At 41.7% G+C, this 26,948-nt stretch overlaps 1 protein-coding gene across 10 annotated transcripts in view; it reads right to left on the bottom strand.

Moving 5' to 3' along the window:
* Nucleotides 1-26,948, bottom strand: part of PLCE1 (phospholipase C epsilon 1) — a 319,271-nt gene that overhangs the window by 167,197 nt on the left and 125,126 nt on the right. For 8 of the 10 annotated variants that reach the window (XR_008292338.1, XM_053207694.1, XM_053207698.1 and 5 more), the window contains one exon: nucleotides 17,518-17,806. Coding sequence is in view for 8 of the 10 variants with exons in the window: in XM_053207694.1 (XP_053063669.1) it covers nucleotides 17,518-17,806 (289 nt within the window). In the remaining 2 variants the exon portion in view is untranslated. Of the gene's footprint in view, nucleotides 1-30; nucleotides 867-8,816; nucleotides 8,888-17,517; nucleotides 17,807-26,948 lie in introns of those variants that run through there. The other 2 variants (XM_053207702.1, XM_053207701.1) reach the window with 2 other exon arrangements.

The raw sequence follows: 26,948 nt of genomic DNA, 5'->3' as shown, positions 1-26,948 counted from the left end.
CCCCCTCCTGTATCCATTTCCCTTCCTTACCTTTCATCCATCCTTTTCTCCTTCCTTCCTTCCATCCTTTCTCTTTTCCTTTTGAAAGGAAGAGTTTGCATTAAAAGTTCCAACTTTATTATGCCTGAGCTAGGGAAGGAGAAAAAGAGATTTACCTGTGCATTATTCCACTGAGCTAGCTAGGAAGACCAGAGAGACCTTCCAGGCAGGTGAGGCACTGTCTGTGGCTGATGCGGCTTGGAATCATGGGGAGGAGTGGGTGTGGATGGGAGAAATGAGCTCTGAAAGCAAGAGTCAGGAAGAGCCGTTGTGGACAGCCCTGTCTTGCTGAGGTCTGCCTTGACCCAGGGCCCACCCACTGCTCCAGACAAGCCTCCGGACCAGGGCGCCCTTCACAGCTCCATTTCCCACAGTCTTCTCCATGTTCCCTCTCTCCGCTCCTGCCAAACCCAACCCCTTCCTAGTCCCCTCCTGAGAACCATGCTGCCTCGAAGACTTTGTTCTCAGTATTTCTAGAATGCCTTCTTTGCTCCATCTTTTTTTGTCTGTTTGTTTTTATTTTTGAGAGTGTGCTAATCACCTTATGTTCATTAGATTCATTTATTTCATACCATTCTAATTCTCTGAGGCAAGTATCTGCATTGTCCCCATTTTACAAGCAAGATGATGAAACTTACGAACAGAGGAGTTAAGTAATCTACCCTGGGTCACCCAGCTTGTACATGGCAGATCTGGGATTTAGGTCTGTCTGTCACCAAAGTGCACACTAATCTTAGCCTCATATGTATCATGGTACAATGTAACCACATGTTCACATGTCAATCTGTCAACTAAATCAACTCCTAGGAATTAAGAATACTGCCTTTTTTCATTGTTTTCATCCCTAGCTAGAACAAAGCCATGGCCAGCACTCAGTAAACGTTTTCCACATTGTGCTTCAGTACAATGTATTTCCTAGAGGTAGACTAGAGAGAGGGTAAGAGCTCGAGTTTAGCTCAAGATTAGTTCAAATCATGCTTCTCTGGCACCTAAATCTGTGACCATGTAGGGATTGGTTCTTAGTTGCTCTGTTTCTTGGTTTCCTATCTTTCTGTCCATCTCCATGTTTAGTGGATCACAAGTATCAGGGAGTTAGGGGAATTATTCTTCTTCAATTCCCTCCCCTTTCTTAGTCCCCAAACTGCCTTACAGTGTCTAGCCCCCAGTAGGCACTGAGTTGAGTACTTAGTGAATGAATGAACCTTCATAATTATCTATGAATTTGCCTCTCCAGTTTTTTTTTTTTTTAATGGGATCAAGAAAGAAAGTATGCCACTTAACAGTTATGGGGAGCAAGATGCAAAGTTACACGGTGCTATGCATTAGAAAACTAACTAAAGTATTTTGCTGGAAACAGTGACAAAGGATATTGAAAATAGAAATCGAGGTTGGGAACTTAACAAGACCCTGTGTATGGAAAATGTGAATGCTCTCTGGACCTTTTCCAACCCAGTTCCTGAATATGTAACACACTTCCAGAAGATCTAACTTGGGCTTTAAAATCCCATTCGCAGGGGAAGAAATATTGTGTATGTTATAGGTTTGGAACACAATCCATTTGTGGATTTACAACCGAGGTGTTCAGATACTTCAAAAAAGGACAAAGACCAAAGTGCACGTGGTCTCATCAGACTGGCGCAGAGCAGCTGAAACAAGACATAATCCCACTTGGAGACCCTTGAGGCCTCCAGCCTTTCCCCTTGGATAACTCTGAAAGGCGTCCAGCAAGTTCCAATTTGGGCAGGGGTTTGTTTATTCTGCTTGGTTCAAATCAGGGCTACGGATCCCTAATGGTTTTCATGTCCCTAAAGGTTTTCCACATTTGGGCAAGATCTATGCTTTATGGAAGCTGGAGGAGGCCCTGCTCCCAGCCTGAAGGGCTGGGCCAATACGCCAAGAGCACTCAAATGCCCTGACTCCTGGAAAAGGTTAGCAGCAATCTACCCATTGGCATGAGCTTGGAGATTTTCACAGTGGTGCTGTGTTGTAGTAAAAATGCCTCCATTCTTAACCAACTGTAATTTTTATTACATTTCATTTTTCTCCTGGGTGAGGCTAACTTTTCAAGACTAGTCTTTTTCCTGTAACCACTGCCATGTGCCAATGAAAACTCCATGGGCTCGCACTGGCTTCTGGCTCTTTATTTTGAGTCCACCATTCCTAATCTGGGAATAATCATTCAGGTTTGTAATTGCCACTCTCTTTCCTAACAGACAGAGGCTCTGCCTCCAGGCTCTCAACCCCAACAGGCTTCTCTTGGTCTGACCTTCCTAATATTCAGCCTGCTAAGAGCCTGTGATGGCTCTTTCTAATCCTTCAGGTCCAGGTTTTCACCTGAATTGTAACCACACCTACCAAATTAACCTTATCTCTCTTATCCACCCACTAGACTACTGCTGAGAATCATTTCCTCATTGTTTTCCAGGCACTGCACTAATTCTGACTCTGACACTTCACATCATGTGCTTTTCCTTCGAGGAACAACTTCTGTATCTCCCAGGAAGACCCCCAACCAGAAACTGGTTCAAAGACAACCTGTCTGTGTTTATAGCCCTTCTCCTTTTTGTCCAAATTTCCATCCCAGCCTCTTAAACCCAAGACTGGAAATCTCAGAATATAATCCAGGAATCTCGAATGTAGATGCCTGCAGGGCCAGGCAGATGCCAGGTGTAGCCAGGGAGGAGTATGGAGCTGGTGTGTCTTGTCTGGGGGGGGGGGGGGTCAGGGGCCAGCCCACAGGGCCAAAAGCGAGTGGTGGCCCAGGACTGCCAGAGAAGCCAGCACTCTACATTTTAATGCAAAGTTTCCCAATTTTTAAAATACTGCAGCTGTCAAAGAAAAACACACATGGCCTGGATTTGGCCCATGAGGGAGGTTTTGCATCCCTGGTATAAGTAAGACAGGACTTCAAGTCCTAGTACTCAGTGAGCTTGGCATGGGGCGGGGAGCATGAAGTCTCTGTGCCTCGAGGGGCACTGTCTTCAACCTCCCTCTCTAGGTCACACAAGGCCCTCTTCTAAACTTGCTGGAATACAAGTGCTGGAAAGTAGAGAGAGCTGGGCTACTAGGCCATTCCCTCTTTTCCCACCTCATCACAACAACCACATTAGCACATTAGCTGATACTGTCTGGGTCTCTTTTTCAGAATAGTCATGTATTTTCAGATTCAATAGCCATGATGATTTTACACGTTTTGGGGTACAAAAGAAGAGGCAGTGCAGGTGGGGGCTTCTCTGGTTTATTTTTATCAGAATTATAGAATTGTCCTTTTGAAACACTCTTGTGTTCACTTCTGCTTAAAACCCTCTGATGGCTTCCCACTGCTTCTAGGGATAAAGACAAGGGCCCTAAACAAGAGCCAGTATTATCTGGCAATTTATTTTCCTTCTCAAAGCCTTAGTTTCTTCATATGTTAAGATGTCAGTTTTAAATTAGATGATACTTTAAAAACACTTGTCACAAAACATCTTGCCCACAGTGAGCACCCAATAACTGTTAGCCTTTACTGTTCTGACTTCTCCAAACCACTTTCCTTTCAAACCTCAAACCTGCTATATTCCCTTCTGCCACTGGGCCTTTGCACATACAATTACTTCTGTCTAGAACGTGCTTCAAACCCTTCTTCTCTTAATTTTTATCTGTTGAACCTTTAGCTGTAAGCTGAAACATCATTGCCTCAGCAAGGCCTTCTCAGATCAGGTCAAATCCCCTTTAAGAGGGTCTCACACAAGCCATGCCTTATAGCATGTATCAGGTTATAATTTGTCATTTGTTTTTGTAAATACTTGATTTCCTATTGGTCTTTAAGCTCCATGTGGGTAGGGGCAATGTCTGCTCTACTCTTGGTACCTGGCAGTATAGGTATTTAATAAATATTTATAAAGTAAATAAATTTTCACCACCGGTGGCCTCTTCTTGCTGTTCTGGTGTATGATAACCATAGAGAAGAGGGTCTTCCCCCCAAAGATATAGAGGAAATCAGGACTTCTCTCCTGGTTTGAGGACTGGACAGTGAAGGTGTCCTCATCTCTATGCTCAGGAAAGAGACCCCAGACCCTCCAAAGCAGGGCTAATGCTGAGGTTGGGGTGACCTCCTTCCTTCTTCCCCTCTTCTCTCTTCTCAACACACTGCAAGCCCACTTTGCAGAGATCAGACCCTCAGGACCATGTGCCAACTGGCCTAGGGGTATGAGGGCACCTGGGGAATTACAGAAACAGATCAGTAAGAAATCATTTCATGGCTGTCCACCTCCCTGTGGACCAGTTAATACCTCCCAACTGGGCAGGACTCTGCCTTCTGCCACCTACCTTAAGTCACACACTAAGCAGGGCTGGGACCAGCCCAAATGATTTTGGTAAATGATGCATGAAAAAGAGTCATTCGTGGTGAATTAACTTTTCGTGTTGGTGATGCTCAGAGGATTCAATGAGATGGCTTCAAATGTTCTTTCCTGGTTTTAGTACAGGTACCTGTATATTAGCTTAGAGTTGTGTATTCGTTTGTTCATTCATTCACTCAACAAATATTTTCTGGGCCCCTTCTGTGTGCTGGGTGCTGGGTGGCTATTTTGGTAGAGAGGAACATATCTGCTTGGCTCATTAGCTAATAGGAGTATCTTCTCCCATTTGGTTGATTCTGTGCCATGACACATCAGCTATAGATGGGAACATCCCCATCTACCCTTATAGGTGCTCACACCTTCGAATGCTTGAGATATCCCTGATGTCCTCAGATGTCTCTAGGACAAGGATGTAACAGGTATGCAGTAAAATGATCAGTTTTGTAGTCATACGGACCTGCGTGCAAATCAGGGGTTCCATGCTGTACTTAGACACATATGTACACACACATACACACACATCCTGAATGAGTGAGAGAGAGAGAGAGAGAGAGACTGAGTGGGAGAGACCTGAGTGGGAGAGAACCTGAATGGTTTCCTAGCGTTTAAGAACTTGAATTTGGGAATCAAACAGGCTTGGGATCACATGCTGACTTTGGTCCTAATAGCTGATCACCCCAGTTAAAAGTCTGGTTCTAAATTTGGTAGTTTGTAAGTCCAGCTCTTGTGAGTTGCCAAGATCTGTGAAACTTTGTGTACTCTCAGTTCCCTTCTGTGTTCTTCATAATCCACAGAAATGTCTGTTTGAAATGGATTTTAGATGATTCTGCTTATTAACGCAAAAATGTAATTCTGAATATACATAGGTAAAATACCCACCACTGCTACCAAGTGTATTTCTGGAGACTGTAACATTCACAGGGAGAGCCTCAGAGGGGCTGAAGCATACACCTGTTCAGACCTTAATAGAATCACTTGTGGATTAATACTATAGGAATCATATTACTAAAAATTTGTGGTCATGATCAAATACAGAGTTAAAAGACTTTAAGTAGCAAATATGTACCTCTAGTGAGCAAAGTATTTGACTTTCTTGAAGATGGTAAAATATCTCCTGTTAGAATTCAGTTCACTGAAAACAAAATACTCTTAAAATACCCTCTTCCTACTTTAACTGTATTACCAATTTCTTTATGATTTCTTGTTTTTTAGACTCAATTCCAACAGAAGTTTAAATAATGACTCAGACTATCTTGAGATAGTTTCCTTTTTTTCCTCTTAAATACTTACTACCGACCCACATGGTATTAGAAACAGATTTTAAGTATATTCCATTATGTCCTATAACTGTTCCCATGGACAAGAATTTTCATCGTTCATTTAAAATGAGTTTTTGTCTTTAAGAGAATAAACAATCCAAAAACACTAAAAAGGATTAGTTACATTTACTGAAAAGTCTTATTTAATTGTATGCATCTTCACTAAAATGTACCAACTTGAACTTGAACACTAAATTTTGTATCAATCATAGATTTTAGACATGGCTCTTAATCCCAGGAATAAATCTTTTCCACTCTGGAGGGGAGAGAGATGATATCAACAAAGAATGAAGTAGAAACAGCAGAAGCTACGTAATACAGGTGAGCACTTGTTTTCCTTGGTGAAATAAGGTTCACATTTCTCCAGGCTCTTAAATGGTTTTACGAACCCCAGACTTCACTCAAGATGGCATAGGGACTTCCCTCTGAGCCACTAGTGCCTGTGCTTATCAACTATAACATTTGTACTGAAAACTGCATGTTTTTCTGTCCATCTCCTCCAGTAGCAAGTGAGCTCCTTCAAAGTTAAGACTGTATCTTACTCACTGTTTTATCCTCAGGACTTGGCACAGTGCTTCGAACACAGTAGATACTCAATAAATATTTGTTAAATAAATAAATGAATGAATAAATGGCCTGATGCATGGGTCCTAAGAAAAACCTAACTAAAGACTTTATATAGGAGTGGCCCCCAGCTTGTAGATACCTCCTTTCAAGTATCCCTTAAAATGTTACTGCTCTGGGTCCACAGCCATGGAAACCTGGAGGGTGTCTTTCTTTCTGTGTGCATCTGTGACTGAGTTAAAAGCAGAGCATTGAATTAAGAACAGTGGGAGGTTGGTATTTTAAGGTGGCAGCAATCATTACCACTATCATCATCCTCAGCATCACCATCATTGTCATTACATTTATTGAGCACATATTATGTGCCAGATACTATGCTAAGTTCTTTACGTATCTCATTTAATCCTGAAAACAACTCTATAAAGTTATGCTCTTAATTCCATTTTGCAGATGCAGACACTGAAGCCTTGAGAAGAAAAGTCACCTATTCAAGATAATACAGTGTTGACTGAATTTCTTTTAATTGTGAAGCAACTTAGAGGTTGACAGTTCTATCAGGACAAAGAGCCTGAAATTATACTGGTCTTACTCCGATGCCCTCTCCCCACCCTCCTTCAACAAAACCTCTGGTCCCCCCCTTCTCTGTTTTCTCATCTGAATATAACCCCAATGGTCTTCAGTGCGGCAACTGATAACAATGGTATTGGAGATGAGGGGTTTGAATCCAGCAGAATCTTCACACAGGCTCCGAAAGCCTCTTTTAAAGCACGATACACATAGTATGTACTCATGGAAATTAACATTCGAACAGTATAGATGAGTAGAAAACGGCAAGTAAAGGGCCATCTCTTGGAGGTAATCATTTTTGCTCGTTCCTGTATCTATTCTTTGGCAGTTATGTCCTTACACCATAAAAGGGTTACGTCCCCAATGTCTTTATATATTCTCTTCCCCTGAAAGAAGAATATATTCAATCACCTCAATTAAAGATGAAGAATTGGGCCCATTTTCCCAATTATTGCAAGCTATATATTTTTAGTTTTTTTCCTGTTGGTAACTGCCTCAGCTTTAAAAACTATTCTTAAACTTCTCACTTTATGCTTCTATTTAAATGTATTTCTTAACTCCCTCAGGGTTATTCATCTGTTCTTTACCATTCTCTAATTAAACTAGCCTCTTTCAGGATAAGTACAACAATTTATTATTCCAGTATGGTTTTGGGGAACATTTAATTACTGACATAAGAAAATCATCTTTTAGAACTTTTTCATTTAAAATATTCAGGAGTTCAGTTTTATTTGTGTCAAGTAAGTATTTTGGGGAAGGCTTAGAATTCAATTGCTGTTTTGTCTGTGGATATAGAGTTTCAAATAACTATCTCGCAAATGAATTTCTGGAACATAGACCATTCTGAGATTCTGTAACTATGACTTGACCTTTTCAAGATCAGCTCACATATGGAAACCACAAGTGACTGTCACAGGTTGCTGTCCTCACCAATCACCTTTCTGAATTCAACGATGAGAACTTTTTTTAATCATAAAGAATTTATTAGGGGCGCCTGTGTGGCTCAGTCGGTTGAGTATCCAACTTCGGCTCAGGTCATGATCTCGTGGTTTGTGAGTTCGAGCCCCGCATCGGGCTCTATGCTGACAGCTCAGAGCCTGGAGCCTGCTTCGGATTCTGTGTCCCCCTCTCTCTCCACCCCACCCCTGTTTGTGCTCTGTCTCTCTCTGTCTTTCAAAAATGAATAAACATTAAAATTTTTTTAAATAATAAAAAAAAGAATTTATTAGTTTCTTATTTTAGAGGTGTTAGTACTTTATTTTAGTACTTATTTTAGAGGTGTTAGTACATTCAATAATTCAATAATTAGTATTTAATTGACCCTTGACTTCCTGATTACTTGAAATGACAGTAGGGAATGAAGCAGGAGTAGGCATATAATCCAACAATCCTATTAATTTTTAACCATTAATAACAAATGGGAAGATTGGAGATGATATTTATTTATTTATTTATTCATTCATTCATTCATTTATTTTGAGAGACAGAGAGAGTGTGAGTGAGGAAGGGGCACAGAAAGAGGGAGAAAGAGAATCCCAATCAGGTTCCACGCACAGCATGGAGCCTGATTCTGGGCTCCATCTCATGACCGTAAAATCATGAATGACTGTGCCAAGTAGGATGCTCAACCGACCGAACCACCCAGGTTCCTCAGAAATGATTTTTTTTTAAAGATAAAATTAATGGTCATCTTAGGCTCAGCTCCCTTTATCCATACTATATCCATTCAATCCTCACATTGTATTAATTCTACCCCGTATATACACCTCTCTGTGGCTTCCCCAGGATTCAGAGGTGTGACCTAAACACGCTCAGATGTGACTGAGGAGTGTGACTCCACACCCAGGTGTAACCTCAGAGTAAATCACCAGATGTGACCCAAGCAGGTCATTCCATGGCCAGGTGTAACTGAGGATTGTGACTCCTGCTTATAACCACTGTACTTCTGGTACAGTGAACAGTTTGCGCAGTGCACAAAGATGCTTACCTGAGTGGAAAAGAGGTCTGAAATCCAGCCAGCCGGCATGCTGTGCACTAATTGATATGCATGAGTATGAGGCTGCATCACCCTGTGGAGAGTGGGGAGGGCGGCCTTTTTGTAATTTCTTTTTTTTTTTTTAATTTTTTTTTTAACGTTTATTTATTTTTGAGACAGAGAGAGACACAGCATGAACGGGGGAGGGACAGAGAGAGAGGGAGACACAGAATCGGAAGCAGGCTCCAGGCTCTGAGCCATCAGCCCAGAGCCTGACGCGGGGCTCGAACTCACAGACCGCGAGATCGTGACCTGAGCTGAAGTCGGACGCTTAACCGACTGAGCCACCCAGGCGCCCCTGTAATTTCTACCAGTTGCTAAATGTGCCAACAACACCCTACCAGGAACAGTGCCTTAGCAATATCCTCCTAAATGCCTCCAGTTCTCATTGTCCTTTCTCTCCATCTACCTTCCACACCAAGCACACTCACCTGAAGTATCAGAGACTAATTCAGTAGGCTCGGGGGTGAAACCCAAGAGACTATATTTTGGATACTTAGGCCAGAGTTAAGGATGACACTTTGTACAGCCCCACCCCTTATTATAGCCAAATGGAGCTTTCTAAAAACCCAATTTGATCAAATCACACTCTTCCTTAGTACCCTTCAGCATCTCAGACTACTTGCAAGGTGAAATCCAAGCTCTTTATTATTAAATACAGCCCCCTGGAGACCTATTTTCTCCCCCAGCCATAGTGCCATGCCTTCCTACTTAGCCTCTGTACTTTCCAAGCTTCGGCCAGAACAGCCTGGTAGAACAGCAGTTCCCTGGACACACTGTGTCTCTTCCTGTCTCGTGCCTTTGCATCTGTGTGCCCCATTCCCTCTGCCAGTTACCATCAGCTCCTCCATCTGTCCCCAGCCCTCCCGAGGGAGTCTCCCTCATCAGTCAACACTCCAGATCTCTATTCTAACCCATCAAGACACTCTGTTCACAAAGCCGAGCTGGTATCCACTGCAGAAAGAACAGGAAAGTATATTATTATGGGGACATGAGTGAAGAGTGGATGGGCTGGTGTAGTTAGGGGGGCTCTGGACTCCCAGAGGGGAAGGAGGGGAGAGGAGTTCAGACAGGAGTAAGGGAGGCCCCAAAGATAGCGCTGCAACCATTCCAGGGCCCTGGTGCTGATAATGGCTTATTGAGACACTGAAAATGGCTTTTGTGCCAGCTCAAAAACTTCCTAAGTGTATTTGCATTTTCATTTTGTATGCGTTTGATGTCTGTACAACATACAGTGAAAATTAGTGTTTTCTTTCTTTGGCTCTAAAATTATCTCATTCAATTAAACATTATCAAATAGCAATGACTACATGTTCCTTGATTCTGTAAACACACCCACCACTCGATTCCATGGAGACTTACGCCAGATGGGTCTTTCTAAAAAACCCGATCTGATCAAATCCCACCCTTCCTCAGAACCCTTCAGTGTCTTTCCTTACTTACAAGGTAAAATCCAAGCTTTTTATCATGAAATACAGCCCCCTGAAGACTTCCTGTTGCTAGTAATTCCCTCCTCACAGGATTGTCAAAAGAACTGTCTTAGTTTCCTAGTGCTGCTATAAGTTACCACCACTGGGATGATTTATAACAACAGAAATGTCTCCTGTCCCTGGTCTAGAGGCTAGATGTCCAAAATCCAGGTGTTGGCAGGGCCATGCTTCCTGTAAGACTCTGGTTAGAATCCTCCCTTGCTTCTTCCCAGATTCTAGTAGGGTCTGGAAGTCTTTGATGTCCCTTGGCTTGTGGTGGCACCACTCCAGCCTTTGCCTCCATCATCACATGGTATTCACCCCAATGTAGGTCTGTCTCTATGTCTCTTCTCCTCCTCCTCCTCCTCCTCCTCCTCCTCCTCCTCCTCCTCCTCTTCTTCTTCTTCTTCTTCTTCTTCTTCTTCTTCTTCTTCTTTAATTTTTAATATTATTTATTTTTGAGAGAGAGAGAGAGAGCACAAGCAGGGAAGGGCAGAAAGAGAGAGGGAGACCCAGGATCCAAAGCAGGTTTCAGGCTCCAAGCTGTCAGCACAGAGCCCAATGAGGGGTTTGAATCCAAGAACCGCGAGATCATGACCTGAGCTGAAGTTGGATGCCCAACTGACTGAGCCACCCAGGCGCCCCTCTTCTCTTCTTCTAATAAGGAAATCCAGTTATTGGGTTTGGGGCTCACTCTCACTGAAAATGATCTCATCTTCACTTGAGTATATCTGCAAAGACCCTATTTCCAAATCAGGGCACATTCATAGGTACTAGGGATTAAGACTTCGGGATATCTTTTTTGGGGGATGCAAGTCAATCCACAATAAGGACTAATTGAAATAATGCAGACGAAGGGCTACATAACGTATGCACTCAACTGGCTGCCTAGATTTGAGTTCTCACATTACTCCTGATGACCTATGTACCCACATGCAAGATTCTTAATGTCTCTGGGCCTCAATTTCCTCATTAGTAAACAGTACCTCCTTCATTGGACCACTGAATGGTTTTCAATGAAATCACACAGGCAAAGCACTCAGAGCAATACCTGGCACCAAGTGAGAACTAAGAAAATGTTAAAAAGTAGTATTACTTATTACTGTGATTCTACCCCACTCTAACCTGCCCCTAAACCCAGTTTTCTCTTTACAAATGGAAGGGTTTAAAATTTCAGAGATATCAGTCATCTTGAAAAAACTAAAGAAAAAAAATGTAATTCCTCTGCTTGGCCCTTCTTCCCCTTCAAAATATGCATAATTGCTTTGACTTAAGAAGCATCATGTTGGGGCTCCTGGGTGGCTCAGTTAGTTCAGTGTCCGACTATGGCTAAGGTCATGATTTCATGGTTCACAAGAGTGAACTCTGCACTGGGTTCTGTGCCAACAGCTCAGAGCCTGGAGCCTGCTTCACATTCTGTCTTCTTCTCTCTCTGCCCATCCCCAACTTGCTCCCCTGTCTTTCTCTCTCTCTCTCTCTCAAAGATAAATAAATATTAAAAACTTTTTTTTTAAAAAAAGAAAGAAACATCATGTCTCCAGCAATATTTGAGGTAGGTGACTTCACCTTTCCCTGGTACTTTGGAAATATCCACTGATTATAAGCAGGAGTCACAATCCTCACTTACACCTGGCCATGGAGTGACCTGCTTGGGTCACATCTGGTGATTTACTCTGAAGTTACACCAGGGTGTGCAGTCATACTCCTCAGTCACATTTGAGCATCTTTAGGTCACAGCTAGACATGGAGTCACATTCCTGGGTCACACTCAGGCACAGAATCATAGTCCTGGATGACACGTGACTACTGTGGACCCAACGCATAGGGGTTTGTTCTGTGCCCACCACACTTACTGGCCCTGTGAGCTATAGACCCTACCATCAACTGAGTAGCCCAGCACTTTATGAATCTCTTGGTGGGTAGTATGAGCTACCTCAACAGATCTAAAACATAATATTACATTTTCTCTGGAGTGAGAAATATTATTGTTCAAGTTGAAGACTTCAGAGGTGATCTCTTGCATTCTTCCCAGAGATGACACAGTACTCGGCCACAGTGGGCAATGAACGAGTACTTTCTCGTTAATTAACTTGTACAGAAACATACTCTAAATTATATTAAAGCATACTTTTAACCACCAAGAAAATAATTTCAAGGCCACAAAACTAACAAGTCAGAGGATTTCTTTATATAAACTTAAATCTTGGAATTAGAAGTATGTATATGCCTTCCCCTGCTTGGTAGTCATGTACAGGGTAATTATTTTGATTATGAGGAAAACAACTAAGACAGCCTTTATAAACTAAATTATTTATGAGGGACAGTTACATAGTTCAAATGTGTGTGTGTATTCCTATTATGACTTCTTGTTTTTATCCTTGAAGGTACTAATTTTAGAAAAATACATAAATAGAATATCCTTATTGTGGTGAAAGAAAATAAGTCAAAATTTTATTAGACATTTCTATCAGAAACAAAATGTTGCCTACTTCCAATAAGAATATTAAATATGTAGGGCACTCTCTCTTAACACAGAGCCCAACGTGGGGCTCAAACTCATGAACTGTGAGATCATGACCTGAACTGAACTTGGACGCTTAACTAAGCCACCCAGGTGCCCCTAGTTATTCTTTACATCTACATACATACACTCAAACTGGTAAAAATGAACAGTGGAGTTTTCTTTTCTACTACATAATTTATATATGAATAACTGAATTTTGTTCTGGTTATATGTAAATACTTAATCCTTTAATTTAGAAACTTACTTAGCAATAATTTGAGAAGGAAATATTGAGTTTAATGTACCAAATTTATAATATTGGTTGGTCCAATATGGACATTTGAGAACACTTAGCTGCCTTATGTTTTTTTTTCTAATTTTACTATCAGTGCTTTACATTAATATCAGAGATGTCACTCTTTTCTCGCCTTTTTTACTTTATCTTGCTTTTGTAATTTTCAGTAGATAGTCCACTGGAGAAAAAAAGGAAACAAAAGCAGGTAATGTGTTTAGAAAACTTCCTGATTGTTGACATCAATAATTCTTTTGACTGCCACTGCTATTGGGAGGTGATCTTGAGATTCTAGCAAGGTTAATGGGAGGCGGAGAAAGGGACTCAGGCTAGAAGTAGATGGTGTAAACTCTCCCTTTTCCATTGTGACACAGCACACCTTTGTAATCAAGGGCACACCCTTCCCAATCAATGCTTCATATCAGAAAATGTTTCATGTTTTTTGGCAAACTTGCAAGTTAGTAGACAGACCATCCTTGGTGGTCCTGACGGCAGAATGTTTGTGTACTGATTGTTGGCTGTCTTTCTAGAGCGACCTGTACCATCAGAGGTGTGTAAGCTCAATGAAGTGCTGAAGAGTTCGCAGAATCCTGTAGGCTGTGGTAAAGGTGCAAGACTACACAACTTTGGCCAATCAACCCTTGAGTCACCAGTTCCTGACTTGTGAATGCCTTGTGACTAAAGAAAACTGGTTGGACATTTTCTCTTCCTATTCTTATCTACTGCAGGCTCCTCCAACCCTCATCTTGTAATCATAACCACTTCCAGAAGATGAGTTGACTTGTGCCTCCTGGAGGTTCATGTGAAAGCTTTCACAACCTCGGCCTAACATCTTAATAGCCCTGGGACCAAAGACCTTCCTAACATCTTCTTCTTTAAAAAATTTTTTATTCTTTTTTTTTGGGGGGGGGGTAGGGGGAGGCTTAAATACATATAACATAAAATGTAGCATTCTAACCATTTTTAAGTGTATAGTTCAGTGGTATTAAACACATTCACACTGTTGTGCAGAACCCTTCATTTTATAAAATAGGAACTCTATACTCATTAACAATGACTCCCCATTCCTTGTTCCCCATCAGCCCTTGGTCTCTATGATGCTGACTGTTCTAAGTGTCTTATATAAATAGAATCAAACAGTATTTGTCTTTTCCCTTCCTCCTTTTTCTCTACCTTTCCAAACTCTATTTAACCTATTTCAAACATGACTTTTTCATGGAATAAGTCATTTTCTTCCTTATCCTTTTCCTCTGGGAAAAACGTTTAAATACTTCCCTGCCTCTCTTCCCTTCTCCACTCCATTTATAAGCCTCCATTTGAAAAACAGGGGTGGGAGAAGGGGAAAGTACTGGGATAATAACTTTCTGATTGTTTTATATAGGTATGAATTTTGAAATGTAATTATCCACAGCAAGAGAACTAGATGCCAACATCTGAAATCTCTACAATGGCCCAAAGTTCTTTTCAAAATCTTCATAATACTTTCATTTTAACTCTACTCATCTTAACTAAACTTATTTTCCCTAAATAAGAAGTGTCTTTTAACTCATTTGTATTGCTTTTTCCTTGGAGGCTGATTCACAGTATTTCAATAATTGTGTTTTTCTCTTTATTCCACAGGAAGTGTATAGATTTCAATTGTGTTATGGGTTAAAGAGGTTTTTGAGGACTAGAGTCAACCAAAATCACAATGTTTAATACTGTTTCCCTAGGAAAGTATTCTAAGTTCCACATAGCTCCTGAGAAATGAACTTTTGGAATACAAGTCATTTATAAAATGGGAACTGAGTCTGTGTTACATATTTCCCAGAGATCTTCATTAGCAATACAGAACTGAAAGCTGTTGGCCAGTTCAGTGCCACAGAACATACAGTGAACAATAAAAGAAGCAGACAACCAAGTCACAGCCAGGATGTGCTCCAGCCCCCCCGCTGGAATATATGGCCGTCAGACTTTAAGACCCAGTTAGTCAATATGCTGAACCTACAGATTCTATAAACATTCTATGATTTTGAATGCCTATATGGTTTTTTGGGTGCATTTTCTTCCACGGCATGTTAAAGAAACCTATGTTTCACTATGGCATGTATAGACTCTGAAGAGTCTACAGGAGAGGGCCCTGAAGTTGAAAAGGTTTCCAAGAGAAGAAGTCAGAACTACAGAAGTAAGCCCAGGGCAGAAGCCAGCCAGCTACCTGTATAGTTCAGCAGAAGCCACTTACAGAGGGATATCAAAAAGCATTAAAGAGCTACAAAATAGAAAGTTAAAGAAACTCCCAACTCTTATATAAACTGCTAATTTAAAGATGACACATGAGTTGATGACCCAATGAATCTCTGAGCTGGGAATGTGGATCCATGAGGTTCTGATTTGAAAAGGGAAGTACAAATAGCAACTGAGATATAGTTACTATCAGGGCCCCAGACACGCTAACTAGCAGCCTTTTTCCTTCCCAAAGGTCTGTGTAAGACTGGAGGCAGCTGCCTTGGTCAGGGAGCCTGGAGATTTGTCCCTCTGCAATTAATGGAGAAGAAAGAAAGTGGCTTTTGTTGACTTTTGTTTGTTTGGGGCAAAGCCATTTGTCACAAAGGACATTAATTCCTTCTCTACGCTCTTTGAACGATTAGAGCCACTTCCACATTATTTAGTACTCAACTCCCTGCGGTATCATATTATTCTTTGAATACTTGGTGCACACAAATCTGGCCTCTTCACTAGGATCATAAAGAACCTGAAGGCAAGTAAATTGACCTGCACTTCATTAGAATCTCCCATACACCTACACACTCTGCTGGGCACAGATCAGGTATCTGACAAACACAGGTTGATTAACTCATGGGATGAGGTCCTTACATAGAGTCACAAGCCTTGAAGCAACAACAATTCCACATGCCAATCTCAGCCCAACTTCTCAGGAAGAGCATGGATGGAGAGTGGAAGCTTGGCAGTTACTAGGAGCCACAACAGAGTAGAGAAATCCTGAGTATTGTGCATAGGGGAAACTGTTTACCACCTAGAGACTATTCTAGCTCCATGATGGTAGACAACTATGTTTTGTTTCCTACCCAGCACTTAGCACCTGGCAGAGGCTCAAAACACAGATTGAATAAACGAAAAACATACGAAACCCTTTGGTTTCCTTATGCTTTGCTTTTCTAAGCACACACCTTGCGTTTTCCTTCATTCATTATGTATAACCAAGCTGCAAAAGTTAAAAAATGACTCTAGGAAACAAACCAACATGGTACCCACATGGTACACAGGGAGGTGTGTACTCCTATCAGGTGTGTACTCCCCAGGGTGTGTGTGCCGGGACAGTGGTTGAAGATCCAGGAGGAAGATCACTGACCTGCTAGCCACAGGTCTGTGGGTTACTGCAGAGGGACACTAGCTGCTCTCCTTGAGAGAAATGGCCGGATGTCAGATGGAGCCCTTGGCAGCCCCCAGGCAGTGGAATATTGCTCTGCATGGTCCCCGTCTGGCTGGCAGCTTCCTGCCAGGGAAGGCTGCCAAGTGGGTTGTGACAGCTGTGCAGTGCACAAATCTCCAAGGTTCTTTGGTGCACTGCCATTTCTGACCTGCCTGTCTGCCTACTCGTGGGAAGTAGCTGGGAAGTTCTGGTGCTGAGGGGCCCCATTTTCCACTGGCTTTCATTTTTTAGCAGGATGCCCGAATATCCTGTTCGTTAAGATGGGAGTCATTGGAAGATGGCCTTTAGCTTTTCTGGTCAACATGAACCTATTGATTCTGTGTAGGAGGAAGAACTGTATTTCACTCTGTTTCACACCCATGTTGGTTTTCACTGTGACCACATGACCACACTTGTTTGGTCTTATCACAGTAATTGACAGCTGTCATAGACTACCACTAGGAGAAACCCTGTGTCTGAGTAATTAAAAAAAAAAAAAAAATCAGGGGCGCCTGGGTGGCTCAGTCGGTTAAGCGGCCGACTTCGGCTCAGGTCATGATCTCGCAGTCTGTGAGTTCAAGCCCCGCGTCGGGCCCTGTGCTGACAGCTCAGAGCCTGGAGCCTGCTTTGGATTCTGTGTCTCCCTCTCTCTCTGCCCCTCCCCTGCTCATGCTCTGTCCCTCTCACTCTCAAAAATGAATAAATGTTAAATTTTTTTTTTTTTAAATATCAAAGATAGCCTTGTAACCATTTATTTCTTTTGGAAATGAAATGTCAAAATCTTAATGCTTATTGTTTGGAATGTTGACACCTGAAAGGATTTTGGTAAAGGACTACCTTTTCATAGTTTATTAAAGCAGCAACTTTTATTTATTTAAAACTGCCACTAAGTGACCTCAAGTATTCATCAGGAGATGCACACATGTTAACCTAGATTCCTTTCTGTACTCAAAGATGAAAAGTGAAATTTCAGACCTTACCTTTTAGCATCATTCGTCCGGTGGATCCTCCAAAGGCACTGAGTAGGCCACTTCTTGCTCCTAAAGATGTGGTTGCTTCTAGCAGAGAACCCGCGATGTACTGAGATATGGACGTCCTCTGGAGGGTGGCACGGTACTCACATATGGTATCTCGGACACATTGCTTTAAGCACGGACCAACCCTAATCTTTTCATGGGCTGTTTCGGAGGCTGGGAGCTTTGTGAAGAAATGAAGAAGAGATCCAATTGTATTTTCTATTTCTTCTCTCCTTCTCACTGCATTGTAGATCTGTGAATAGCACAGAGTACAGGAAGTATTAATCTAGTTTCTTAGAAAAGCAAATTAGTTTGTTGACAAAATGCCAAGATGACTTATTAAGAAAGAAGGCTCAGTTGCTCTAAGCACAAACACTCTTGAGCACTGGACTCATGCATTAACCTGAATATTCTACAGACACCATTTATTTGGAAAAGCTATGTGCAGTTATGAAATCGGCCATTCAAACAACCGTGCTATCAAACAGAGGACTTACAAGTTGTTCCAACCAAAAATATATTCAGCTCAAATTTCTCCTCCTCTCCTTAGCAGAGCAAAGCTCTTCTGCAGGGCGACAAAGTCAAACCTTTCCTTTTAGCCTTTTGGACTCTCCTGTGTGCATGACTGTCCCAGATTTGTCTGCCTCCAAGGAGTACTTCAACCTGACATTCATGAGGAATCTTTTCTCTATGCTCAAACTGAAGTGAGGATGAGATGGTCACAGAGAAGGAGAAGTTCTAGATTTCTCTCTCAGGTACAATCCTTCAATCCATCATCTTGGTCCAAAGTCTTTGAATCCTTTTCCCTCTTCATCCTTTCTCACCTCCCACCTCCAAAGCATTGACAGTTCCTGCTCACTCTTGTTGTTCTGTCTCTGTCACTATCCTGATTTCCTCTCTCCTTTATTACCTGAATTCACCAAAAATTTATCTCAAGGAGATTGAACAATTTTTTTTAAGATTTATTTTTAAGTAATTTCTATACCCAACGTGGGTCTCGAACTCACAACCCCAGAATCAAGAGTCACATGCTCCACCAACTGAGCCAGCAGGGCACCGCAAGGAGATTGCACAATTAGGACAAGCTTCCAACCATAATTCCAATATAGTTGTTCAACATTTATATAGATCCTGCTCTGTGGAAGCAGCGTGCTGAAAGATGTGGGGCATGTATAAGAAGTAACACATACCTCCTTTGCTGAAAAATTGCACAATCCAATTTAAAAGATGAGGCCTGAAAATTGTGAGGTTTGATATTATTATTACAGGGAGGTTTTAGGTTTTGTCAAGGTCTCTGGGAAGCCTGAGACTCCTGAGTAGTGTATAAATAATAGGGAAGAAATACCACATGGGTGAGTTAATCTAGTTTTCTGATGGTGGAATAAAAGTTGACTACAATGTGCTGCCTCCATCATGCTACCTTGGGCACCTTGCCTGATCATTCATTCAACAAATAGTTATTTTGTGTTTATATACCAGTTATGTGTCAGGTCTGGGTAAATAAGATAGCTTTTCCCCTCAGAGAGTTCACAGTCTAGTAAAGCAGACAGATAAGCAAAGAGCTCACAGTAGGATGAAAATGGAGGTCAAGCCCTCTTGTGACATCAATAAGTACCCAGGGAAAGGAAGTCCCTTGAATGTCCTCCAGGCTGTGAATGTGCCCCTGTGATGCTGCACACTCCAAATCCCACCTTAACCAGGACCACTGGCACTTGACAGGACAATCACTGAGGTGTGCTAGGTCCTTAAGAGACCCTAGAATGTACCTAGAACACCCCCAGATGTTCAAATTGCACTGACTCTAACTAGATTTCTAATCTACCTTCTGCAGCCTACTGGTATGTATTTGGTACTTGAAGGAAGAGTATGAATTCTTTAGCTTTAATTCTCTGTCATTAAATTTCTGGTGGCCAGTGTAGCCATGGGGATGGTGTGCTGGGACAGATAGAACTCAGGCTTTGGGGTCAGGGATGTGGGGTTGTGCAGCTGGCTCTGCCTTGACCAGCTAGAGAGAGGCTCAGAAGCATGAGCAAGCTGACTTGAATGTTTAGGGAAAGCTTCCTCTTGTGTAAAGTGGGGATACTAACACCCCTTTTTAGGATGTTCTGGGATTCACCAGACTACATGTAAAGTGCTCACCCTAGTGTCTACAAATGGCACCCATTACTATTGGGCAAGAAGAGAATGGACTCTTCCATCCTCAAGGAACAGCAGGTGGTTGTATAACAACAGAACATGGTCTATGAAATTCACTTTTATGGGGTTATACCCTTGTTCTTATGTGCTGCTGGATAATATCATCCTAACCTTATTTGAGTGTATTATGAGGGCAAACTGGGGCTGAGAGATGCAGAGCTCCGGACATGCTTTTCCTCTCTCAGCTCCAAATCATACAGGCAATATCCAACATGATATGTCTCAAATAAGTCCTCCAGAAATTTAAATGCTCTAGAAGTTGAGAGAAAAGAACCCACTGTGAGCTTTGATGGCTAAAGAAGCCTTCCGAGGGAAAGCAGATTTGAGCTGTGCCTTGGAAACAGGCACGGTTCTAATCAGAGGAGCTGGGGGAGTCAACTCACACGGTGAGCAAGGGTGAAGAGGCTGGAAATAGTAAATGCCTTAAAGACGGTGAGCAAAGCAGGGTATTTAGAGAAGAGAGTGAGTGTGGGGCATAACTGGGAAATTAGAAAGGTCAGTTGGCCTGATAAAGGAGAGCCGTGAATGTTAAGCAAGGAGGTTTAATCCATCAGAGGTTGGGAACCCCTTACTTTTTATTTTTTGCTTATTTGTTTTTATCAGAGGAATGATGCTAAGAAGGTTTTATTTTATAAAGATTAATATGCTGACAGTTCTTGGTTACTAATGGGTTTACCTACTTTCTTTATGTGCCAAGCTGCTCCACTGGCACGTTATGTCTTCACTCATTACCTTGTGCATCCCAGTTTCCACACCACTCCTTCAGATTCCCAGTGTCCCATTCAGTCCCTCATCCAGGTTTCCCTAAATGTTTTCCTCAGATCATTAGATCTAGAGCGACTGTATGATATAAGAACTCCTTGATCATTGAAAAACTTAGTACATGTTTCTCCTTTTGAAGATTTACATTGCATATTAGAATATTAAAGATAGTGAAAAGGGTCAGAGTAAAGAAATCTATTTTATTTTGTTTAACTGAGTATTTGGAGTGTTTCTCATGTATGTTATTTGACCATGGATTTCTCTGCTTTGCTTTGCTTTGTTTTTCCTCAGTTTCCTTTTTTTTTTTCTCCTCTCCTCTCCTCTCCTCTCCCCTCCCCTCCCCTCCCCTCCCCTCCCCTCCCCTCCCCTCCTCTCCTCCCTTCCTTCCTTCCTTCAAGAATATAGCCAGGGAACGACTGTTGTACCAAATAATTTACTCGAATCAAGTGTTCTCATTTTCATTTCCTTCACCTCTGAAATAGACAATCATCCATCTTTCCTGAAGTCCTGCCTCTCTTACCATCTCACTGCTCCATCTCTGCCTTATTCTGTGGCTCCCCTTCCTCCTTGGGTCTTCAGAGTAATTGTGATGCAACAGAGAAGTGCCAATCAGTGCCTAATGTAGGGAGTGACACATTGGCTAGCCATAGGTCAGATTTACCTGATCAGACAAAGAACCTGTTTGATCTGACACACAGTGTTTCAAAATCAGAGAAGCGGGGCGCCTGGCTCGTTCAGTCTAAGTAGAGCATGTAACTCTCGATCTCAGGGTCATGAGTTCGAGCCCAACGTTGGGTGCAGAGATTACTTAAGTAAATAAGTCTCTAAAAAAATAAACTTAGGGGCACCTGGGTGGGTTAGTTGGCTAAGCATCTGGCTTTTGGTTTTGGCTCAGGTTTCATGAGTTCAAGCCCTGTGTCAGACTCTGCACTGACAGTGCAGAGCATGCTTGGGATTCTCTCTCTTTCCCTTTCTCTCTGCCCCTCCCCCATTCATGCTGTCTCTGTTCTCAAAATAAACATGTAAACTTAAAAAAAAATAAAATCAAGAAAGTTGATGTTACAGCATCTCCTAAAAACTGGAACAATCTGGTAACACTGAACATTCCTATGTGGTGTCAAATGGATAGACCCTCCCTTGTTACCTGGGGCACAAGTTCTCCAGTTGGCTCCAGTCCCTATCACTCTCTAGTGATCCCATCTTGCCAATATCTGGTCACCATTAGTATATGAGTATGTGATCCCTGCCTTAATGGGATATAAACGTGGCTATAGATATATATAATAAACGTATACTGAGCTCCCCCAGCATGTGCTCTGTGTGCTCCTTCCTGTGCTAGTTGCCAAGGACACAGAAAGTCATGGTCTCTGCACGCAAGGGGTGTTGCAGTTTACCTTCAACATACATAAATATTAGGTATGTACTAAGTAATCATTCAGCATTGTCATCAGCACTTGTTTCTAAGTCCTCAAATGTGTTTGAAGACATAAAGATGAAGACTTCTAGAATAAACCTCTGAGCTACCACCATTGCTAACACTCCATTCACTAAAAACAAAAAAGAATCAACAGGTTCTACCAAGATCTGGACTAACACATACCAGTCATACCAATACTGGATAAGCTTTAATAAGGTGCTTGTTGGAAAAATGCTGAAATGTGGATGAAGTGGTGGTGGATACGGCAATGTTCAGGCACCACATTAATCAGGCTATTACCTCTTATCAGATCATCCACTTAAAAAAAATTTTTTAATGTTTATTATTTATTTTTGAGGTTGGGGAGGGGCAGAGAGAGAGAGGGAGACACAGAATCAGAAACAGGCTCCAGGCTCTGAGCTGTCAGCACAGAGCCCAACGTGAGGCTCAAACTCACGAGTCGTGAGATCATGACCTGAGCCGAAGTCGGACGCTTAACTGACTGAACCACCCAGGCACTCCTCTTGTTGCTTTTGGGAATTCTGCAATAGCCACCATGTGGAGTAGCCAGAACTAGCTTGCTGGAAGATGAGAAACTTCACTCTTGTTACCTTGGTGGATAGCCTGCCAATAACCAGACACATGGTGAGGTCATCCTAGATCCTAGATTATCCACCTGCCAGTCCAAATGCCATTACAGATACATGACAGGGCCCACCAGAGACCAGTTGATCGAGACTAGGAGAACACCCAGCCAGTTCACAGAAACACGCACCAAATTAATTGTTGTGAAAACTAAGTTTTTGGGATGCTTTGTTACAAAAGTTAACTGACACAATGATGGTGTGTGGGGTACAATGATAAGTATTTACTTGCATGAGATTTGAATCCACATAATAACCCTGTGAGGTTGATTTATTTTGCAGGTAGAGACAGTAGGCCTAGAGAGGTGGAGAAACACAGCCAACTTTACCCAGTTCCTAAGAGGCTGAGCCAAGACTAAAATCTGGCTTGTCTAGCTCTGTGGTCCAGCTTTATCTACTGCACTAAACTTGGTCATACCAAAGTCCAAAAACGGTGGGATTCAAAAAACTACTGTCATTTGCAAGAGGTTTAAGGGATGTTTACATTGCTGTTATTGTTTTCATTCATGATAATTCCTTTCACAGTCTCCCTAAACTACTGTGCAAAACAGGCAAATTATGACTAATAAGTGACCAACTGTTTCCTTTGTATGGAGATTTATAGTTTTAAACTGCGGGGTAAAAAAACACATAAACTTTATTTCACTTGATTAATGTGATAATAAAGGTGCTGAAAACTAGACAGTCCACCACCCTGTATGGGCTAGCATCTTTTTTTGAGATACAATCAACATGTCACAACATGGTATCTAGGCTTGCCAAACAGATATGTGTCCATTCATTCACTCAACAATTGATTTATATTTATTAAGAACTTATGTTGTGTCAAGCCCAATTACTAGGTATCCAACAGTGAGCAAGAAGAGCTTCATTTTAGTGTGGAAGTCAGACAATAAATATGTGGATCAAATAAGTTAATTAAAAATTACAAACTATTATATACTCAAGATATATTTTGGATATAGATGCCACAGGACTTGCTATAGTATTGGGAATGAGGAAAGGATAGGAGTCAAGGTTTTGACACTGGGCCATTGATAAATTCTTAGAGATTTAAGATTTATATAAATACCTATATAGACAACATTGCAAACAGCACCCCTAATGGCTCCTATGTTTAACAACCACTGTGGACTGGGAATGGATCTTTTTCATGGAAGTACACTAGTGCCATTATGCTAGCTGCTATCTTTGAGCAGGATGACTTTGATACTATGAAGTTACTTGCAGAAAAGCAAACAATGCTTAGACAACACTTAAGAAATTATTTGTGCTCTTTGTGACTCAAGACAGAGGGATGCCTTGTAGAAACCAGCACTGGGACATGGAGGTCAGAACCAAAACAAAAGAAACATCCAAGACTGAAGAAGTGAATTGAAAGGCATGAAGTAGCCAGATACACCACATCCACAGCACTTACCCAGGAGGAGAGCTCATTCCTCTACACTGCCACAAAGAGCTTTATCTTAATTTTACTTCTACTGGGGCCAAAGTGGGTACTGGTCAAGGGGAGTCAATTTCATAACTTGATCTGTTTCAAATTCTATCTTTCTGGGGTCAGAGTTATGGAAAATTATGATGCTCCTAGATCTGACGGCATTTCTTCTCAAGTTTTCCAATAAAAAGGTTTGTTATTTAGGTGTCCATGGACTCAGTAATACTTGTATCATTGCAACATATATTCAGTGATTAAAATGAAGTAGGTTTTGAGCATTGTGCCATGATTTCATTGAAACTTCAGAAAAGCTCTAGGAAGAGAGATATTACTACCACTTAAAAATAAAGAACCAGGTATCATATGTTTTCACTCTTATGTGGATCCTGAGAAACTTAACAGAAGACCATGGGGGAGGGGAAGCAAAAAAAAGTTAGAGAGGGAGGAAGCCAAACCATAAGAGACTCTTACAAACTGAGAATAAACTGAGGGTTGATGGGGGGGTGGGAGGGAGGGGAAAGTGGGTGATGGGCACTGAGGAGGGCACCTGTTGGGATGAGCACTGGGTGTCATATGGAAACCAATTTGGCAATAAATTTCATATTTAAAAAATAGGCAAAAAATAAATAAATAAATAAAATTAAAAAAAAAAGAACCAGTGTGCACATTGCTAGGACTTAGCACTAGGGCTCTCCATTTCTAAGCGAGTGTTGCTAACTAGTTTGGGGATCCTATAGTACAAATGTAAAAGAAATCACTTTTAAGAGGGATAACTGTAGTAACAATCCTTCTTTCTCTGTTTATTGTCTGTCTCCCCCTTCCAGAATGCCAGCTTCTTGAGGACTTTACTTCTTTTTTCATTGCTGTATCTCCAGTGTCTAGAAGTGTTTGGCATTATAGCTTGTCAGTAAGTTCTTGATTAAATTAATAGTTGTCTCTAGTCTCTATCTTCTTCAAGAACTTGCTAGAATCCTTCAGTTTTTTTGGTCATGAATCTACTGGATTCATCTCCACAACAGGTGACATTGGATTGTCATTTGTATTTGCTAAACACCAGACATGGAAATCACACGAAATGGCATCAAATGTTTACAAAGTATTCAGAATAGCTATACCCAAATGCTCCTAATTGCTACTAACCAAAAGTGACCTGTTCTGAGAAATTCGCCAGTAGTTTAACATTATTCTATTATCATTTGCTGATTGAGAATACTTAATCAGATCTATTTTCCATCCTGATTCTTCTTGAAAATGATGATTTGGAAATGATCAAGGCCCTAGAAAAAACAAAATATGGATTCAAATATTGACACCCCCCCCAATTCAGTTTAATTCAATGAATGTTCTATAACATAAAGGGGTCAGCCAACATTATCTCCAAGGTCCCTCTAGTGTTACTGTTCAATTACCCACACCTTCTAGCCTTCTTAAATGGGAAATGGAGGATATTAACTAACCTTAATTTTGAAGATAATTTTGATCATCATTTTTCTCTAATACAGCATATAGTTAAGGTCTTCTGTTTCTCTCTCGCTTATCAGTGTTCTTCAGTTATCATTTGTCACTAGTGACTATGCATCTTCTTCTAATAGAACCCTTATCTCCCCATAATGTAATTCTTAAAGTAGCCTGAGCTAGAAAAACAAATAATCACATTTATTTGAACTATGTGTTAACTGTGAGTTCATAGGCTGGATAACAATGCAGGAGCCTCCTTCATGGAATCAAGCATAAGAGCTGTGGTTTGGAAACCCCTTTTACTGGTCTCATGGGCCCTTTTCCTAACTTTCGAAATGCAGAAGCCATGTTCTAGAAGGTTGAAAATGCTGGAAGTTTGATGGGTATATGTGTCTAAATGAAAGGAATGATATAACACCTGCCAAACTTCCTGAAGAGTCAACAAAAACAATGAAGCTGTTTTAGGGAATGGGAGCCGAAGCAGCCCGTCGACCTGAGTGGCAGATATGGAGAGTAGGATTTTGGTAGCAGGCAGCCGCTTCCCTGCTCTCAATTCCACATTCCATTCAAGTGCCTGTGTGGAGAATTCCATTCTACTGAGAATATTCAGACTATGCACGAGACGCTGACCAAACACAGCTCCAGAGAGCCAAAAATAAAGGCTTTGCTAAGGCTGTGCCAATTAACCAGAGCTCCACCACTGGCTTTTATGGGAAGTTAAGCTGAATCTTTATTACTGCAGGAAACATCTAAAAAAGAGTGTGAGAGGGTGTCCCAGGGCATTTGATAATCTAGGAATTTAACAGCTGGAAATGCCCTTCCAAATAACTGCGTCCAATCCACATTTTACCCTGTATTCAGATTTTGCCTCCTCTGTGCAGCCTTCCCCAGGCTCCAGCAAGAAATGAGCATCCTCTTTCCTGTGCTCCAACTGCCCCTCTGCAAAACTCTATAGAAGCACTTTCTGCGAAGTATGGAAGTCACTGTCTTACTCTCCTTCCAGGCTGTGAGTTCCCAGAGGGGCAGGACCATGCGTAATTTAACATGCTGTCTCCAGCAAAGACCACACTGCTTAGCACCCTGTAGGCAGGGGAGAGAGGGGGACAACAGAGAGAGAGCTGAAGGCTTAGAGCCCAGTTCCCAAAATATAGTCCCTACACCAGCATCATCACCTGGGAACTTGTTAGAAATGCAAATTCTTGGGTCCTACCCCAGGCCTACTGAATAAAAAACTTTGGGGCTGGGGCCCTGAAATCTGTTGTAACAAGCCCTCCAGCTGATCTTGATTCCTGATAAAGGTTGAGAATCACTATCTAAGACTTGAGGGAGAACATGTTACTTTTCATCTCTGACTGCACTTTTCGTATTATTTGTCACATCCATGCCACATTTCTTTTAGGGTGGGAGCTCCTGAGGGCAGAGGTGAAGTCCTGTCATCTCTATATTCCCCAAATCCCCCAGCTTAGCGTCTGGCACAGAGTAA

The sequence above is a fragment of the Acinonyx jubatus genome, chromosome D2, assembly GCF_027475565.1.
Source record: "Acinonyx jubatus isolate Ajub_Pintada_27869175 chromosome D2, VMU_Ajub_asm_v1.0, whole genome shotgun sequence".
Taxonomy (NCBI): domain Eukaryota; kingdom Metazoa; phylum Chordata; class Mammalia; order Carnivora; family Felidae; genus Acinonyx; species Acinonyx jubatus.
The sequence above is the reverse complement of the archived record's forward strand: the minus strand, read 5'-3'. Positions and strand labels throughout refer to the sequence as shown.